The 19,753-nt window shown below is 45.7% G+C and overlaps 1 protein-coding gene across 1 annotated transcript in view; it reads left to right on the top strand.

Annotated features, from left to right (window-relative positions):
• Positions 1 to 3,871: 3,871 nt before the first annotated feature.
• Positions 3,872 to 19,753, top strand: part of DHX15 (DEAH-box helicase 15) — a 47,628-nt gene continuing 31,746 nt past the window's right edge. Inside the window, exons 1-3 of the mRNA XM_038753280.1 lie at positions 3,872 to 4,013; positions 14,734 to 15,163; positions 17,335 to 17,528. Of these exons, the coding sequence (XP_038609208.1) occupies positions 3,943 to 4,013; positions 14,734 to 15,163; positions 17,335 to 17,528 (695 nt within the window). The 5' untranslated portion in view covers positions 3,872 to 3,942. The remainder of the gene's footprint in view (positions 4,014 to 14,733; positions 15,164 to 17,334; positions 17,529 to 19,753) is intronic.

Here is a 19,753-nt window from a genome sequence, read left to right as displayed (position 1 = left end):
TGGCACTTTCCCAAGTGCTTAGTTGAAAGTCTTGAAACTCAGAAGGTGTCCAGTAAGCACCCCTGATTGCGTTCCCCCCTACCAAAAGCCTCTAACTTTGAGGTACACATTACAAAATCTTTATTTCACCTTCGTCCCCCTCACTCTACTAAAGGTGGGAGAAAAAGAAACAGGAAACTTTTTCCTTTCCCTCTCAGACCTGGCCCCCTCTCCATCCCCCCACAGCTCACCTCCTCCAGGAGGCCTTCCCAGACTGAACCCCCTTATTCCTCTCCTCCTCCCCATCCTCCCTGCCCTACCTCCTTCCCCTCTCCACAGCACTTATATATATATATATATATTTGTATAGATTTATTACTCTATTTTACTTGTACATATTTACTATTCTATTTATTTTGTTAAGGATGCGGTGCTGCTCCGTGGAAAGAGCCCGGGCTTTGGAGTCGGAGGTCAGGGGTTCAAATCCTGGCTCCGTCAATTGTCAGCTGTGTGACTTTGGGTAAGTCACTTCACTTCTCTGGGCCTCAGTTATCTCATCTGTAAAATGGAGATTAAGACTGCGAGCCCCATGTGGGACAACCTGATCACCTTAATAATAATAATAATGATGGCATTTATTAAGCGCTTACTAGGTGCAAAGCACTGTTCTAAACACCGGGGAGGTTACAAGGTGATCAGGTTGTCCCACAGGGGGCTCACAGTCTTAATCCCCATTTTACAGATGAGGGAACTGAGGCCCAGAGCAGTGACCTTGCATCCCCCCCCAGTGCTTTGCACATAGTAAGCACTTAACAAATATCATCATTATTATTTAGCTATAATTCTATTTATTCTGACAGTTCTGACACCTGTGACCATGTTTTGTTTTGTTGTCTGTCTCCCCCTTCTAATAATAATAATAATAATGACTGCATTTATGAAGCGCTTACTATGTGCAAAGCACTGTTCTAAGCACTGCGGAGGATACAAGGTGATCAGGTTGTCCCACGGGGGGCTCACAGTCTTCATCCCCATTTTACGGATGAGGCAGCTGAGGCACAGAGAAGTTAAGTGACTTGCCCAAAGTCACACAGCTGACAATTCTAGACTGTGAGCCCGTTGCTGGGTGGGAACCGTCTCAAAACGTTGCCAACTTGGACTTCCCAAGCGCTTAGTTCAGTGCTCTGCACACAGTAGGCGCTCAATAAATCTGACTGAATGAATTGGATGAATTGAATGAATCCCTTCAAAGCCCTGCTGGGAGCTCACCTCCTCCAGAAGGCCTTCCCAGACTGAGCCCCCTCCTTCCTCTCCCCCTCCTCCCCCTCCCCATCCCCCCTGCCTTACCTCCTTCCCCTCCCCACAGCACCTGTATATATGTATATATGTTTGTACGGATTTATTACTCTATTTTATTTGTACATATTTATTCTATTTATTTTATTTTGTTAATATGTTTTGTTTTGTTGTCTGTCTCCCCCTTCTAGCCTGTGAGCCTGCTGTTGGGTAGGGACCATCTCTCTATGTTGCCAACTTGTACTTCCCAAGCACTTAGTCCAGTGCTCTGCACACAGTAAGCGCTCAATAAATACTATTGAATGAATGAATAAATAAATACGATTGAATGAATGAATGAATGTTGGGTAGGGACCGTCTCTAGGTGTTGCCAACTTGTACTTCCCGAGCGCTTAGTACAGTGCTCTGCACACAGTAAGCGCTCAATAAGCACGATTGAATGAATGAATGAATGAATGTTGGGTAGGGACCGTCTCTAGATGTTGCCACCGTGGACGTCCCGAGCGCTTAGTCCAGTGCTCTGCACACAGTAAGCGCTCAATCCATATGATTGAATGAATGAATGTTGGGTAGGGACCGTCTCTAGATGTTGCCAACTTGGACTTCCTGAGCGCTTAGTCCAGTGCTCAGCACACAGTAAGCGCTCAATAAATACTATTGAATAAATGAATACGATTGAATGAATGAATGAATGTTGGGTAGGGACCTTCTCTAGATGTTGCCAACTTGGACTTCCTGAGCGCTTAGTACAGTGCTCTGCACACAGTAAGCGCTCAATCCATACAATCGAATGAATGAATGTTGGGTAGGGACCATCTCTAGATGTTGCCAACTTGGACATTCCGAGTGCTTAATCCAGTGCTCTGCACACAGTAAGTGCTCAATAAATACGATTGAATGGATGAATGTTGGGTAGGGACCGTCTCTGGATGTTGTCAACTTGGACTTCCCGAGCGCTTAGTACAGTGCTGTGCACACAGTAAGCACTCAATAAATATGAATGAATGAATAAATCCGATTGAATGAATGACTGTCGGGTAGGGACCGTCTCTAGATGTTGCCAACTTGGACTTCCCGAGCGCTTACTACAGTGCTTTTGCACACAGTAAGTGCTCAGTAAATACAACTGAATGAATGTTGGGTAGGGACCGTGTCTAGATGTTGCCAGCTTGGACTTCCCGAGCGCTTAGTCCAGTGCTCTGCACACAGTAAGTGCTCAATAAATATGAATGAATGAATAAATCCGATTGAATGAATTACTGTCGGGTAGGGACCGTGTCTAGATGTTGCCAACTTGGACTTCCCGAGCGCTTAGTCCAGCGCTCTGCACACAGTACGTGCTCAATAAATATGAATGAATGAATGAATAAATCCCATTGAATGAATGAATGAATGTTGGGTAGAGACTGTCTCTAGATGTTGCCAACTTGGACTTCCCGAGCGCTTAGTCCGGCGCTCTTGCACACAGTAAGCGCTCCATACAGACGATTGAATGAATGAATGAATGAATGGACGAACGGACGAACGAATGAATGAATGAGTGAATGAATGAATGAACGAACGAACGGATGGATGAATGAATGAATGAATGGACGAACGAACGAACGAATGAATGAGTGAATGAATGAACGAACGAACGAATGAATGAACGAACGAACGAATGAATGCATCGTCAATACAGAAGATTGAATGAATGAATGAACGAATGAATGAATGCATCGTCAATACAGACGATTGAATGAATGAGTGAATGAATGAACGAACGAATGAATGAGTGAATGAATGAACGAACGAACGAACGGATGGATGGATGAATGAATGAATGGACGAACGAACGAACGAATGAATGAACGAACGAACGAATGAATGAATGCATCGTCAATACAGACGATTGAATGAATGAATGAATGAATGAACGGACGAACGGAAGAACGAATGAATGAGTGAATGAATGAACGAACGAATGAATGAACGAACGAACGAATGGATGGATGGATGAATGAATGAATGGACGAACGAACGAATGAATGAGTGAATGAATGAACGAAGGAATGAATGAACGAACGAACGAATGGATGGATGGATGAATGAATGAATGGACGAACGAACGAATGAATGAGTGAATGAATGAACGAACGAACGAATGAACGAACGGACGGATGGATGAATGAATGAATGAATGAATGGCTGAACGAATGAATGAGTGAACGAACGAACGAACGAATGGATGGATGGATGAATGAATGAACGAACGAACGAATGAATGAGGAAGAAGCAGCCAGTTTCCCATCAGCCCTTTCGCGGAAGCGGCGGGAGAAAGAAGCCCCGCCCCCTCCCGCCCGCTCCCTCCCCTCCCCGGCGACGACCTCGAGGAGCCGCCGCGGGCGCGCGCACGCAGCACGCACGCAGGGTGGGGGGGGGCGCGAGCGACTTCCTCGAGGCGCCTTCGCGGGGGCGCGCACGCGGCACGCCGGCACGCACGCTCGTACGTAAGGCGGGAAGGGGGCGGGCCGCGGCGTTCCTTCCCTCTCGCTCGCTGGCGCGCGCGCGCGAGGCCGCCGCCGCCGCCGCCGCCATTTTCTCGGCTGGGCCCGGGCCCTGACGGTGAGGGGAGGCCGCCGGTCGGTGCCGCCGGGGCCGGAGGTCGGGCCCGCGGAGATTGCCGAGATGTCCAAGCGGCACCGGTTGGATCTGGGGGAGGACTACCCGTCGGGGAAGAAGCGGACGGGCGCCGATGGGTGAGCGGGGACGGCGGCCGACCGGGCGGGGAGGAGGGCGGGAAGGGAAGGCGGCCCGGCCCGGCCCCGGGCACCCACGCGGTGCCCTCGCGGCCTGGGCCCTGAGGAGAATTCGGGCCGGGAGGCCTCCGGCCAATCGATCAATCAATCGATCGGATGGATTGAGCGCTCCCTGTGTGAGGGGCACCGTACTAAGCGCTCGGGAAGTCCAGGTCGGCCACATCCAGAGACGGTCCTTACCCCACAGCGGGCTCACAGGCCAGAGGGGGGAGGCAGGCAACAAAACAGAACCTAAATAAATAGAGTAAATATGTAATCAATCAATTAATCGGATTTATTGAGGGCTCACTGTGTGCGGGGGCACCGTACTAAACGCTCGGGAAGACCAAGTCGGCCACATCTAGAGACGGTCCCTACCCAACATTGGGCTCACAGGCTAGAAGGGGGAGGCAGGCCACAAAACAGAACCTAAATAAATAGAGTAAATATGTAATCAATCAATCAATCAGTCGGATTTATTGAGCGCTCACTGTGTGCGGGACACTGTACTAAACGCCCGGGAAGTCCAAGTCGGCCACATCTAGGGGCGGTCCCTACCCAACATTGGGCTCACAGGCTAGAAGGGGGAGGCAGGCCACGAAACAGAACCTAAATAAATAGAGTAAATATGTAATCAATCAATCAGTCGGATTTATTGAGCGCTCACTGTGTGCGGGGCCACTGTACTAAACGCTCGGGAAGGCCAAGTCGGCCACATCTAGAGACGGTCCCTACCCAACATTGGGCTCACAGGCTAGAAGGGGGAGGCAGGCCACGAAACAGAACCTAAATAAATAGAGTAAATATGTAATCAATCAATTAATCGGATTTATTGAGCGCTCACTGTGTGCGGGGGCACTGTACTAAACGCTCGGGAAGTCCAAGTCGGCCACATCTAGAGACGGTCCCTACCCAACATTGGGCTCACAGGCTAGAAGGGGGAGGCAGGCCACAAAACAGAACCTAAATAAATAGAGTAAATATGTAATCAATCAATTAATCGGATTTATTGAGCGCTCACTGTGTGCGGGGGCACTGTACTAAACGCTCGGGAAGGCCAAGTGGGCCACATCTAGAGACGGTCCCTACCCCACAGCGGGCTCACAGGCCAGAAGGAGGAGGCAGGCAACAAAACAGAACCTAAATAAATAGAGTAAATATGTAATCAATCAATTAATCGGATTTATTGAGCGCTCACTGTGTGCGGGGGCACTGTACTAAACGCTCGGGAAGTCCAAGTCGGCCACATCTAGGGGCGGTCCCTACCCAACATTGGGCTCACAGGCTAGAAGGGGGAGGCAGGCCACGAAACAGAACCTAAATAAATAGAGTAAATATATAATCAATCAATCGAATTTACCGAGCGCTCACTGTGTGCGGGGGCACCGTACTAAGCGTTCGGGAAGTCCAAGTCGGCCACATCTAGAGACGGTCCTTACCCAACAGCGGGCCCACTCAATCATATTTATTGAGCGCTTACTATGTGCAGAGCACTGTATTAAGCGCTTGGGAAGTACAAATTGGCGACATGTAGAGACAGTCCCTACCCAACAATGGGCTCACAGTCTAAAAGGGGGAGACAAAACCAAACATACTAACAAAATAAATAGAATAGATATGTACAAGTAAAATAGAGTAATAAATATGCAGAAACATATATGCAGGTGCTGTGGGGAAGGGAAGGAGGTAAGATGGGGGGGATGGAGGGGGGACGAGGGGGAGAGGAAGGAAGGGGGCTCAGTGTGGGAAGGCCTCCTGGAGGAGGTGAGCTCTCAGCAGGGCCTTGAAGGGAGGAAGAGAGCGAGCTTGGCAGATGGGCAGAGGGATTGGGGGCATTCCAGGCCCACAGGCTAGAAGGGGGAGGCAGACTACGAAACAGAACCTAAATAAATAGAATAAATATGTAATCAATCCATCGAATTTGCCGAGCGCTCACTGCCTGCGGGGCACCGTACTAAGCGCTCGGGAAGTCCAAGTCGGCCACATCTAGAGACGGTCCCTACCCTACAGCGGGCTCACAGGCTAGAAGGGGGAGGCAGGCAAGAAAACAGAACCTAAATAAATAGAATAAATATGTAATCAATCAACCCATCGAATTGACCGAGCGCTCACTGTGTGCGGGGGCACTGTACTAAGCGCCCGGGAAGTCGAAGTCGGCCACATCTAGAGGCGGTCCCTACCCAACAGCGGGCTCACAGGCTAGAGGGGGGAGGCAGGCAACGAAACAGAACCTAAATAGAGTAAATATGTAGTCAATCAATCAATCGTATTTATTGAACGCTTACTGTGTGCAGATATCTTTGTACATATTTATTACTCTGTTTTACTTGTACATGTCTTTTACTCTATTTTACTTGTACTTGTACATGATTGATTGCAGAGCACTGTACTAAGCGCTCGGGAAGTCCAAGTCGGCCACATCTAGAGACGGGCCCTACCCAACAGCGGGCTCACAGGCTAGAAGGGGGAGACAGGCAACGAAACAGGACCTGTTAACAAAACAAAATAAATAGAATAAATATGTAATCAATCAATCGTATTTATTGAGCGCTTACTGTGTGCAGAGCACTGTACAAAGCGCTTGGGAAGTACAAGTTGGCAACATCTTGAGACGGTCCCTACCCAACAGTGGGCTCACAGTCTAGAAGGGGGAGACAGAGAACAAAACCAAACATATTAACAAAATAAAATAAATAGAATAGATATGTACAAGTAAAATAAATAGAGTAATAAATATGTACGAACATATATACAAGTAAATATATATATATATATATATGCTTGTACATATATACTTATGTACAAGTAAAATAGAGTAATAAACCCGTACAAACATATATACAGGTGCTGTGGGGAGGGGAAGGAGATGGTGAGGAGGAGAGGAAGGAGGGGGCTCAGTCTGGGAAGGCCTCCTGGAGGAGGTGAGCTCTCAGTAGGGCATTCACCCCCTCAACCCAATTCCCTGCCCCTTTACAGCGTGCAGAGCCCCGGACTAAACGCTCGGGAACCACAGATCAATCAATCGTATTTATTGAGCGCTTACTGTGTGCAGAGCACTGTACTAAGCGCTTGGGAAGTACAAGTTGGCAACATCTAGAGACAGTCCCTACCCAACAGTGGGCTCAAATCGACAGTCCATCCCCACCGACGGGCCCACGGTCAAGAAGGGGCCCGTGGCCCGTTTCTGTCCCCAATTCGTAATAATAACGGTGGTATTGGCTCGTTCATTCACTCAATCGTGTTTATTGAGCTCTTATTACTACTACTATTAATAATGATGGCATTTATTAAGCGCCTACTATGTGCAGAGCACTGTTTTGTTGAGTGCTTACTACTACTACGAATGATGGCTTTTATTAAGCGCCTACTATGTGCAGAGCACTGTTCTATTGAGCGCTTACTACTACTACTAATGTGGCTTTTATTAACCGCCTACTATGTGCAGAGCACTTCTATTGAGCGCTTAGCACTACTAATAATGATGGCGTTTATTAAGCGCCTACTATGTGCAGAGCACTGTTCTATTGAGCGCTTAGTACTGCTAATAATGATGGCTTTTATTAAGCGCTTACAATGTGCAGAGCACTGTTCTATTGAGTGCTTACTACTAATGATGGCGTTTATTAAGCGCCTACAATGTGCAAAGCACTGTTCTATTGAGTGCTTACTACTGCTAATGATGGCTTTTATTAAGTGCCTTCTATGTGCAGAGCACTTCTATTGAGCGCTTACTACTATTACTAATGATGGCTTTTATTAAGCGCCTACTATGTGCAGAGCACTTGTATTGAGCGCTTAGTACTACTAATAATGATGGCGTTTATTAAGCGCTTACTATGTGCACAGCACTGTTCTATTGAGCGCTTACTACTACTACTCCTAATAATGATGGCGTTTATTAAGCACTTACTATGTGCAGAGCACTGTTCTATTGAGCGCTTACTACTATTAATAATGATGGCGTTTATTAAGCGCATACTATGTGCAAAGCACTGTTCTAAGTGCTGGGGAGGTTACAAGGTGATGCGGTTTGTGAGCCCGCTGTTGGGTAGGGACCGTCTCTATATTCATTCAATCGTATTTATTGAGCACTTACTGTGTGCACAGCACTGTACTAAGCGCTTGGGAAGTCCAAGTTGACAACATATAGAGACGGTCCCTACCCAACTTTCATTCAATCGTTTTTATTGAGCGCTTACTATGTGCAGAGCACTGTACTAAGCACTTGGGAAGTACAAGTTGGCAACATAGAGAGATGGTCCCTACCCAACAGTGAGCTCACAGTTTAGAAGGGGGAGACAAAGCCAACTTGTTCTCCCAAGCGCTTAGTACAGTGCTCTGCACACAGTAAGCGTTCAATAAATACGCTTGAATGAATGAATCTGGGTGTCCCACGGGGGGGGGGGGGCTCACAGTTTTCATCCCCATTTTACAGATGAGGAAACTGAGGCCCAGAGAAGTGAAGTGACTTGCCCAGAGTCACACAGCTGACAATTGGCGGAGCTGGGATTTGAACCCACGACCTCTGACTCCAAAGCCTGGGCTCTTTTCCACTGAGCCACGCTGCTTACTGTGTGCAGAGCACTGGGCTAAGCGCTTGGGAAGTCCAAGTTGGCAACAGAGACGGTCCCTACCCAACAACGGGCTCACAGGCCAGAAGCGCTTGTTGAGCGCTTACTAGGCGCCAGGCACTGTTCTGAGCACCGGGGGGGATGCAAGGTAATCAAGGTTGTCCCACGAGGGGCTCCCAGCCTTCATCCCCATTTTACAGATGAGAGAACTGAGGCCCAGAGAAGTGAAGTGACTTGCCCCAAATCACCCAGCTGACCAGTGGCGGAGGTGGGATTAGAACCCACGACCTCTGACTCCCAAGCCCGGGCCTTTTTGCCACTGAGCCACGCTGCTTCTCTCTGTACTTCCCCAGCACTCAGTCCAGTGCTCTGCACGCAGTAAGCGCTCAATAAATACGATGATATGAATGAGTGAAAGGGGGAGATGGACAACAAAGCAAATCGGCAGGAGTCAATGCCGTCAGAAAAGATGGAAGGCAGCGCGAGCGGGAGGGAAAGCGGGGAGGCCCCATGCTGCCCGCCCATCCCACTTCTTCCCTCCTTCGCTTTGGGGCCTCCATGTTCCCGTTGGGCTTCCCCCACAAATCTTCATTCCTTCATTCAGTCGTGTGTCTTGAGCGCTTACGGAGTGCAGAGCACTGGACTAAGCGCTCGGGAAGTACAAATGGGCAACAGATAGAGACGGTCCCCCCCCCACCAACGGGCTCACAGTGGGGGCAGCCACTTGTGTTGTCCGTCTCCCTCTTCTAGACTCTGAGCCCGTTGGTGGGGAGGGACCGGCCCTATCTGTTTCCCATTTGTACTTCCCAAGCGCCTAGTACAGTGTGTTGCACGCAGTAAGCGCTCGATAAATACCATCGAATGAATGAATCCACTTCCGCCACCCTCTCCTTCCCCCTCATCAGGCCCCAGCCACCATGCATTCACTCATTCAATCGCTTAAAGCAGTGTTTGGAATATAGTAAGCGCTTAACAAATATTCTGTCGTATTAACTGAGCACTTACCGGGGAACTACAATACGGCAACAGATGAGACGGTCCCTACCCAACGACGGTCTCACCGGCTACAGCAAAGCAGCGTGGCTCAGTGGAAAGAGCCCGGGCTTTGGAGTCAGAGGTCATGGGTTCAAATCCCGGCTCCGCCAATTGTCAGCTGTGTGACTTTGGGCAGGTCACTTCACTTCTCTGTGCCTCAGTTACCTCATCTGTAAAATGGGGATAAAGACTGTGAGCCGCACGTGGGACAACCTGATCACCTGGTAACCTCTCCAGCGCTTAGAACAGTGCTTTGCACATAGTAAGCGCTTAATAAATGCCATTATTATTATTATTATTATTACAGCACGGGCTCCCACCCAGAGCTCACGCGTTCTTCCTCACTCTCTGCAAATTTCGATTTTCCGCCCAGGATCGTGGAAGGCTCTCCAGCCACAGGCCCCCCTGTATGTTTTTTTTTCCCCCTTTGGAGCACCGTGGCCTAGTAACAAGAGCACGGGTTTGGGACTCAGAGGTCGTGGGTTCTAATCCCAGCTCTGCCACTTGTCTGCTGTGTGACCATGGGCAAGTCACTTGACTTCCTTGGGCCTCAGTTCCCTCATCTGTAAAATGGGGATTGAGACTGTGAGCCCCACGTGGGACAGGGACTGTGTCCAACCCGATTCATTCATTCTGTCGTATTTATGGAGTGCTTATTGTGTGCGGAGTACTGGGCTAAGCACTTGGGAAGTACAATTCGGCAACAGAGACAGTCCCTACCCACCAACGGGCTCAGAATCTAGAAGGATGACCTTGTATCTACCCCAGCACTTAGAACTTCTAGACTGTAAGCCCGTTGTTGGGTAAGGATTGTCTCTATCTGTTGCCGGATTGTACTTTCCAAGTGCTTAGTACAGTGCACTGCACAGAGGAAGCGCTCAATAAATACGAATGAATGAATAGAACAGTGCCTGGCACGTAGTAAGTGTTTAACAAATAAAATCATCATCATGTAATAGTAGCTAAGGTCCACCCCCCTGGAATTCCAGATATCCCTACTCAAATGCTTAGTGGCATTACTTGGACCTTCAGTTGAGAGAACAACAGCCTGAATTTAAATAATGTTAACCCAGATATCCCTACTCAAATGCCTAGTGGCATTACTTGGACCTTCAGTCGAGAGAACAACAGCCTGAATTTCAATAACGTTAACATTTAGGACCTGGTTTACATTCCGTGTCCAATCGAGTATCCCCTCCACATGGTGTTTTGTCAGTATGAAGACCTACGTTTTATAAAGTTGAATTTTTTTCTAGGTTTATACTTGGGCCCAAATGTAGCTCCGTGGACGTTGAGCCCATTAATTTTACATAATAGTAGAATCTGGGTATATGAGCATTGTCTTGGAGGAATTAATCATTGTATGTTATTTTTTGATGCCTCCGTGTTTAAAAAAAAAAAAGTTTCACCAGCTAGATTTTTAGGATATTTGAAAAGGGGAGAGAGGTATTATTCAGCTGCGTTACTCAAACTTTTCTGACCATTCTTGTTGAAGTTCATGGCAAGCATGAAAAGTTTGGATTTTACTAATTGGTAAGTTTCTTTTAACTTGATTTTTTAAATGGTATTTAAGTGCTTATTATATGTCAGCCACTGCTCTAAGCACTGGTTAGATAAAAGTTAATCAGGCTGAACACCCTCCGTGGCCCACTTGAGGCTCTGACTCTCAAGAGAGTCATACAACCCTCAAAAAGCTCGAAGTTGCTTGAATAACATGCCACCTTTTAATGTCACAGAGAACCTATTTTCATGTTTTAATAGCTTAATAGCACTTAGATAGCACTCCATTAAGATGACAGACACTGACCCTATTCTACATGGGGCTCAGAGTCTAAAGGGGAATGGCAAAGAAGCATTGGATCCCCATTTTTCAGATGAGGAAACCAAAGCCCGGGGAAGTTCAGTGACCCAGGGCCACACAAGAGGCAAGTTAGCGGAGCCAGGAGTCGAACCCAGATCCTCCTGGCTGCCAGGCCTGTGCTCTTTCCACTAGGCCATGCTCCTTCCTAGCTGTTTGAGGTAAATCATGTTTGTGACTTGGGCGCTTTCGAATGGAAACCAGTTTGTCTGCGACGACAGATAAAGGATGGAAATGACCTCTGCTATAGACTTGGAAATTAATACTTAAAATTTTTAGTCTGGGGACACACTGTTATTTAGTATGGCTGGGTCTGTGCTAATTGGCCAAGTGGCTTGAGAGCGAGCTAAAATTCATTTCCCTGGTATGCTTTTAGTACACAAGTAGAACCATTCAGAACTTGGAGCATTTTCTAGCACCCTGCATCTCCATTTCACTTTGGCATTTCTCCATTCCATAATGTCTTGGAATTTTTGGCATTTGCTACGTTAAAAGCAGACTTTGAGTTGTGACTTTTACTGTACATGAAGTCCCTACTTCAGTTTTCTTCCTGTGAACATTTTCAGGCCCTGACAGTGGGTAAGTGGTGTTCCTTAGGGAATCATGTGAGTGCCATTGACCTCAGCTGCCTCTGATCCTTTAGGGGAAAGGTGGAAAACTCATCTGGCTCGTAATGTGCACCCCCAAAATAACTGCTGTTTCCAGCCTGCACATTTACCTGACACATCTTTGAGAAGAAGTGTTTTGAGCACACTTTCCTTATTTTTTTTTTTTAGAGGGTTTGTATTTAGCCCAAGGTTGCAACAATTACTGACAAAATCATTTTAACTTTCCACATTTACAAATTTAAAATTATTGTGGGTCAGACACCGACATTAATAAGCATGGGTTTATAGCTTGGGTGATAACTGAGGCAAATTGAATGGGTATATGATAATTTAAGTTGTAAAACTTCGATATGAAGTCTGTAATTTGGAAACAGGTATTTTAATTAACGTTACCCTGTTTTGCCACGTCTCTTAAATAACAGAAATCACAGTTACTGGTCTCTTTTTAAAAATACACGTACTGAATATTGTAGGTAGGACCACAGGTATCTCACACAACTCAGTCATTTGTTTGGGCAGGCAAACTCCGTGACAGTGAATACTGAGGACATTGAATTAGGTGCAGAGGGAGTGGAATGGGCAGGAATGGTATTGTGTCAAATGTCCTCTAGAAAGGACTGAGACATCCCGTGAGACCATTAAGAAGACTGGTTAATTGTGTACCCAAGGAATAAAGGGTAGGCTTTATTTTGGGTGGTTTTTCGTCTCTTTTCACTTTCCGCCAAGCCGTAAGATTTTCTGATCAGTAATATTGGGAGCACCTGGTGATTGCACTTCAGGCTTCTGAGTCATTCTGCTCTTTTCCTGCTCCATTTATGTGGTGGCCAAGTAACTTGTAAAGCATTGGGATGGGATGTCAGTGCTGGTACTTTTTAGAATATAGGAATGTTGGCCGCGTCAGGGTTGGCCAGTTTTGGAAGAAACTTCATGCAGAAAACAATATTTTTGGAGTGTGAGGGATTGGGGGGAGAATGGCCACTGGATATGCATGAATGGCCTGAGAAGCATTGTGACCTAGTGGATAGCATACAGGCCAGGGAGTCAGAAGGACCTGGATCCTAATCTTGGCTCTGCCACTTTTCTGCTGTATGACCATGGGCAAGTCACTTCACTTCTCTGGGCCTCAGTTCCCTCACCTGTAAAATGGGGATGAAGACTGTGAGCCCAGTTTGGTACAGGGACTGTGTCTGACCTAATTAATGATAATAATGGTATTTAAGTGCTTACTATGTGCCATGCGCTGTTCTAAGGACTGGGGTAGATACTAGGTAATCAGGTTGTCCCACGGGGAGCTCACAATCTTAATTCCCATTTTACAGATGGAGTGAGACCCAGAGAAGCGAAGAGACTTGCCCAAGGGTACAAGGCAGACAAGTGGCAGAGCAGAATTAGAACCCACGTCCTCTGACTCCCAAGCCTGTGTTCTTGCCACTAGGCCATGCTGCTTCTGTTGCGTTGCTTCAATTACCTTGACTCTACCCTGGTGCTTAGTACACTGCCTGGGACATAGTCAGCACTTAACAGTACCACAATTTATGATTATGAATCAGCTTAAACTGAAGTAAGAATTGTGCTTTGGGGTCAGGTTTCATTTTTTGAGTGGGACTGCTATAGATTACATGCTTGTTCTGCCTCTGGGTTACTGTTTCTTCCCAGAGAGGCCTACTCCTCCAGGCAGCACATTGAGTTGGTTAGCTAAGTTGCGTGCAGAGTCCTACCCATCAGAAGAAATGCCATTAGCAATTCTGGACTGAGCCCGTTGTAGGGTAGGGATTGTCTCTATTTGTTGCTGAATTGTACTTTCCAAGCGCTTAGTACAGTAAGTGCCCAATAAATACGACCGGGTGCATGAATGAAATATAGCCTCAACTCCTGAATGATAGTATTAAAATTTCCCTGGTAGAAATAGAATAGCAGTAGTATTTATTAAACACTTTGTCACAGCACTGTACAAAGTGCTGGCCAAGAGTGCACAAGTGGGAATTTGACTTGGGTTCGGCACACCCAGAATGTTTAGAGAGGTAGCTTGAAGTAAAGGCTACAGGATGTTTTAGTAGTCTTTTGAGATAAGAAGCAAGCCCTCAAACCTATGTTCTAGCCACGTGCTACATCATCACTAGCTGGTCTAATCAGATACAGCTGGCCCTATTAAGGTGCAGACACATTACATGAGTATCTGGTTCAGGCTTCCATCAGGTTAGTTCTATGTGGGCATGGCCACCGAAACCATTGCTGCGCAAAGAACTCATTGTATACCTGAGGGTGATGTTCTAGGATTTTGCCTAAAATCAGTTCTAGTGATTCTTAATGAATGGGACCCATAGTAACTGGCACAGTAGATGTGCCAAGGTCATCGTTGGGATGCGACTTTCACACACCTCTCTGTTTTATCCTTATGATAGTCCTGGCTCCAGATTCCCCGCCGATTTCAAGACCATCTTTGTAATAGCTGAGAGAACTGAAGCAGTTGCATTATTTGACTGAAGTTCTTGAGTTGACTGACCTAATGCTGGGAAATGCTGTAACGCAACTCGATATGCGCTTAGTAGTTGGGAGTGCCTCGCGATGTTAATTTAGCAGTATCTAAATTCTGAATTTTGAATTTTTAGGAAAGATCGGGATCGTGACCGGGATCGTGAAGATCGTGCTAAAGATCGCGACAGAGAGCGTGACAGAGGAGATAGAGAACGGGAGAGGGAGAAAGAGAAAGAAAAGGAATTGCGTGCCTCAACAAATGCTATACTTCTGAGTGCTGGATTATCACCTTTAAAAGCATCGTCACACTCAGCACACTCAACACACTCAACACATTCAACACATTCTGGGCATTCGACACACACAGGACATGCAGGACACACATCACTTCCACAGTGTATTAATCCATTCACTAATCTACCCCATACACCTCGTTACTATGATATACTAAAAAAGCGGCTTCTGCTCCCTGTTTGGGAGTACAAAGATAGGTTTACAGATATCCTGGTTAGGCATCAATCCTTTGTATTGGTTGGTGAGACAGGTTCTGGCAAAACAACACAGGTGAGTTTGTGTTATGATGTTCCCTTTTCTATCTTACAGTTCCCTTGCATTCATTAATATTTGTTCTTCTGAAGAACGCTGAAACAATGTAAGCATGCTTTGAAATTTTCTCAAAGGATGAGATAAGTTGAAGTAGATTTTCACTTTTAAGCTGTCTAGGAATGCAAGTGCTGTTGTGTATTCCCCTTTCCACTTATCAGTCTTCAGAAAGTTGTTGTCTTTTATAAAAGATGTAGTAATGGTCAACTCTTAGTCGCCTGTAGACCAGCATCATTCATTTAAGTTGTCGGCCATCATTTTGCTTTTCTCTCAGTGGTAAAGTCAATGCATGGAAGAACTCCGCTTCACTCTGACACTAGTGGATGGAAAGCGAGGTTATCTGTAGTTGCTCAGTCTAGTTTCCTTGCTTTCACTGTCTGTGGCATGAACTAGTGCTCTCTGGGGATAAATGAAAGAAGCAGAATATGGGAAATGCTCAAACGAGTGTCTTGGTTCTTTATATGGGTACTAACCTAAAGCCCCATATAGCAACCTATTGGCTCGTACCTATTTCCTTTGCTTGAAAGGGTGCAAAGCGCTGGTTTGAGATGGAAAAGCACTAGCTTTTCCTGTCATTCCAACAAATACCATACCTCCTTCCCCTCAGAAGAACCCTTTACCGCCTCATTCCTTTGCGAAAGATATCTATCTATTAGCTACAAGACCCCCAGATATGACTTTATGAATTCTGAGAGTACCTCGAGGTTTCCAGATTATATTTTGGAGAGTATGTCTTCTGTGACTTGCTGTTTCAAATTTAACCAAATCATCACCACCAACGCTGCTACCATAAAGGAGCAATTTGGGGATGGAGGTATAGGTGGCTTCTCTTTTTGTTGGATTCCTACTAATTAGACTAGGGATGATCAACTTGTACTCAAATCTGGATCTGGCTTTTAACAGCTTAGCATGCTAAGTTACTGTGCTACCTTGCCTGAAGTTCTTTTTCCCACCACCTTTCCTTTGCTTTCTACACTTTACTGTGTTACCCTCCTGAAGAGGGGGATAGCTAGACATAGAATAGGGACTTCAAGAAACTGGTCAGGCCGTTAGTTTGTAAGAATCATTGGTTCCCAGCTCACTAGGTTGCTGCTGTATTGCAACGAAGAAGCTCAGCAAGCTATTTTTCTTTAGTTCACCCATTTGGGCTACCCTTCCTCTTCTCCACCCTCCCAGCCTCCTACTTTTTCTTCTTCCAGTATCAGAAATCAGTTTCTACTATTAAGCCCTTCTGGGACCTACTGGATACAGAAGCAGATGGCAGAACTATGAGTTCTGTCACTGCTATCCGCTCTGCTGCTCTGTGGTAAAATTGGTTCTTTCCTGCAGCAGTTATCTTTGGCTGGGCTTCATGGGGTTAAGAGACTACCTTGAGTCTGGTGGTAGTTAAAACTGACCCTCTTCCCCATCTGGTACTGTTAGGATGGTGGAGAGGCCCTGACTGCTTTAATCCTCCTGAAAAGTTGCAGTAGGGGACCCTGATAAAAATTGTAGTTTTTCCCGGGCAATGCAAATGACAGTACTGTTTTTTAGGCACCTTCGTTTATTCATTTGCAGGCTGAGAACTTTTTGCCTAATGATTATTTAAACCTCTTGGAACAGTGTTTGATTTGTAATATTTAAAAACTATTGGTTTTGTAGAGCCCTGTAAAGTATATTGTTAGAAAATAATATTTAAAAACAGCTACTTAGCAGTATGTTCAACTTGAATGAGGTTTATGGTCTCAGAACAGACATTAGCTGGCCACTGATTTTTATGCTGTGAGTTACTGTGGGACAGTTATGCTAGACCGTGATTTCATCAGTTGAGTATAAACATTCTTGAATAGGCTATGCATCAGTGAATTCCTGTAATTTTCCTGGCACGTTTTTCAAAAGGCAAAATACTGTTTAAATTTCTCATTTTGAGATGTATACCCCCGTTACGTCATTGGTAAACCATAATATAGATTAGTGGCTTCCTTCAGTCTTCAAAATTTCAGCCTTTTAATTGAGATTTGTTTGTTTTCTGAGTAAGTGGAGCTCCAGTCATTAGACTGAGTTGAACAAATTTCTGTTAAATGTCATTTGATGATAGCGTGAACTTATCTTGCTTTGCTCAGTCAACTTAACCAAACGTGTCACTCTCCTAGATCCCGCAGTGGTGTGTTGAGTACATGCGGTCATTACCTGGTCCCAAGAGAGGGGTAGCCTGTACCCAGCCCAGGAGAGTGGCTGCTATGAGCGTGGCGCAGAGAGTGGCTGACGAAATGGACGTGATGTTGGGCCAGGAAGTGGGTTACTCCATCCGTTTTGAAGACTGCAGCAGTGCAAAAACGATTCTGAAGTAAGTACCTCACCAGCAAATTGCATGCTTAAGTTGTGTCATCGAAATGCAAAAGATGGAGAACGTCAAATGTGGGTCCTGAGAAGCATGCTTCTCTAAAGCTCCCAGTCTCGTGCTCCTTCCAATAGGGCTTGCTGTCACCCACTTTTGAATATTTATGCTTACTGGGTGAAACTTTGAAGAATCAGCTCGGCCTAGTGGCTAGAGCGTGGGCCTGGGAATCAGAAGGATCTGCGTTCCGTTGTCATCTCTGCCATTTGCCTGCTCTGTGACCTTAGACAAGTTGCTTAACTTCTCTGTGACTCAGTTTCCTTCATCCGTAAAAGGGGGATTGAGACCGTGAGCCCACGTGGGACCTGGACTGTGTCCAACCTGCTTAGCTTCTATCTACCCTTGTGCTTAGTGCAGTGCCTAGCATGTAGTGAGGGCTGAATGTATGCCATAAAAAAAATACTGGAACGATCTGGTTATACCATGGTTGCTCAGGAAAACATGGTTTTGGAATTTTTAATCCATGTGTCTTTCGTGCTGACGCCCTCTTCCTCCCTGTGGAAACTGAACAAGTTATTAAAACCCTAGGAAAACTGAAGCACAATTGGGGGAAAAACTGTCCTTGGGTGCTCTGCTGCATCCCCTTGCAGTTTCCTGTGATTTTGACACCCTGAGGGGCTGGCACATTTTGAGAAATATGAGCAGAAGTAGATTGTGGGGGCTTCCTGTGAGCCTCATATCAGTAAAAACTCCTTAGTCCCTCATTGGGTGTGCCTTTTTTAATTTTGGGTTTCCTGTCACTTTAGTTTTGCCTTGCTTAACAAAAAATTAGTAACTGGTACCATATCTTCATGGCAAATGTAGTGCTGGTCAGAGTATCTTGGGGTTCTCAAGTGGTGATAAACCCGTTCACAAAATCTAATATTCAGATTTTACACAAACACCCCCCAACTCTGAGCACAGCCACCATATTTTGTTTCCTGTCAAACTTCAAATGTCACTTTAGCATCTTTTAAGTGCTAAGCTCTGCTCTGGTAAAGTAGTTGGACAAGATTTTGGCCTAAAAGCAATCTATTTTTATTGCACAAACTTCTTTCATCAGTTAATGTGACAATTCATGAGAATTGTAATTCATTAAACTCAACTGTCCTTCATTTCAGTTTTTTCCAAAGGCTAAGATCTTTTATAGTGCATCTTTTAGTGCTGCAGTAAGCCATAATTGTCAGGAGTTATTTCTGGCAATAAGAAAGGGTGGACTTTAAGTTCAGGAGGTTGCTTGCATTTTTGTGTGTGAAATAAGTACTGTAAACTGGTGACAGTTCAGAACCTCGGAACTGCCTTAACATCGGTGATCAATGTTGACATCATACAGAGTTTGCAGATGAGATTTAGAGGAATTTTGAGGCCATAGGTGTATTGTAGCAAGTCACCATTTTTCTGAGGGTGTGGTTATGAAGTTGCCATGGCAATTGAGGCATTCTTTCTGAACAGTTCCTTAGCTTATGGTCTTGTGGCTCCTTGCAGCTGAGAGGTGTGAAAAAGGATCAGTTGGTGGTATTGAGTGCTCAGTATGTGCAGAGCTCCACACTAAGCACTTGGGAGAGTAAAATACAGCGGAGTTGGTACTTGATACCTTCCCTGTTCACCAGGAGCGTCAGTCTAGAGGTTGATTCATTCATTCAGTCTTATTTATTGAGCGCTTACTGAGCGCAGAACACTGTACTAAGTGCTTGGGAAGGAACGAGAAAGAGCAGAGTCAGTGAAAATATGTCCAAAGGCAGCATTTTCTGTCTCCCATTGACAATAAAAATGTGGCTTGGTGTGAAGATGATTCTGAGGTGATAAGATCCTGTTTGTGTCTGGCTGAAAAGATAGATGCGTGTCCAACAAACGGTTACGTCGTCTGTTAGTCCATTGCTGTGCTAAGGGCTTTGTCGCTTTTCCAAACTTCATTGCTTTTCAAGCCTGCGTCTTGGCACCCCAAGTCTATATGAAGCCTTTGATCCTGCTGGATTGTAAACTTGAGAGCGGGGATTACGTTTACTTTATTGTACTGTTTAAACGCTTAATTCAGTACTCCACGGAATCAGTGCTTAGTAGATACTATTGATCAGGAGCAACTCCTTTGCCGAATGCTGATATAGGTATAATGGCTAGCCTCTCAATTTCTTTAAGCTTGTACCTGCTGGATTAAACTGGGTTTGAGGTGTTTTTGAATTGTAATTTTATAATAT

This window comes from Tachyglossus aculeatus, chromosome 10 (assembly GCF_015852505.1).
Source record: "Tachyglossus aculeatus isolate mTacAcu1 chromosome 10, mTacAcu1.pri, whole genome shotgun sequence".
Lineage (NCBI taxonomy): Eukaryota > Metazoa > Chordata > Mammalia > Monotremata > Tachyglossidae > Tachyglossus > Tachyglossus aculeatus.
Note: the sequence above shows the minus strand (reverse complement) of the source record. Positions and strands in the feature narration are given on the sequence as shown.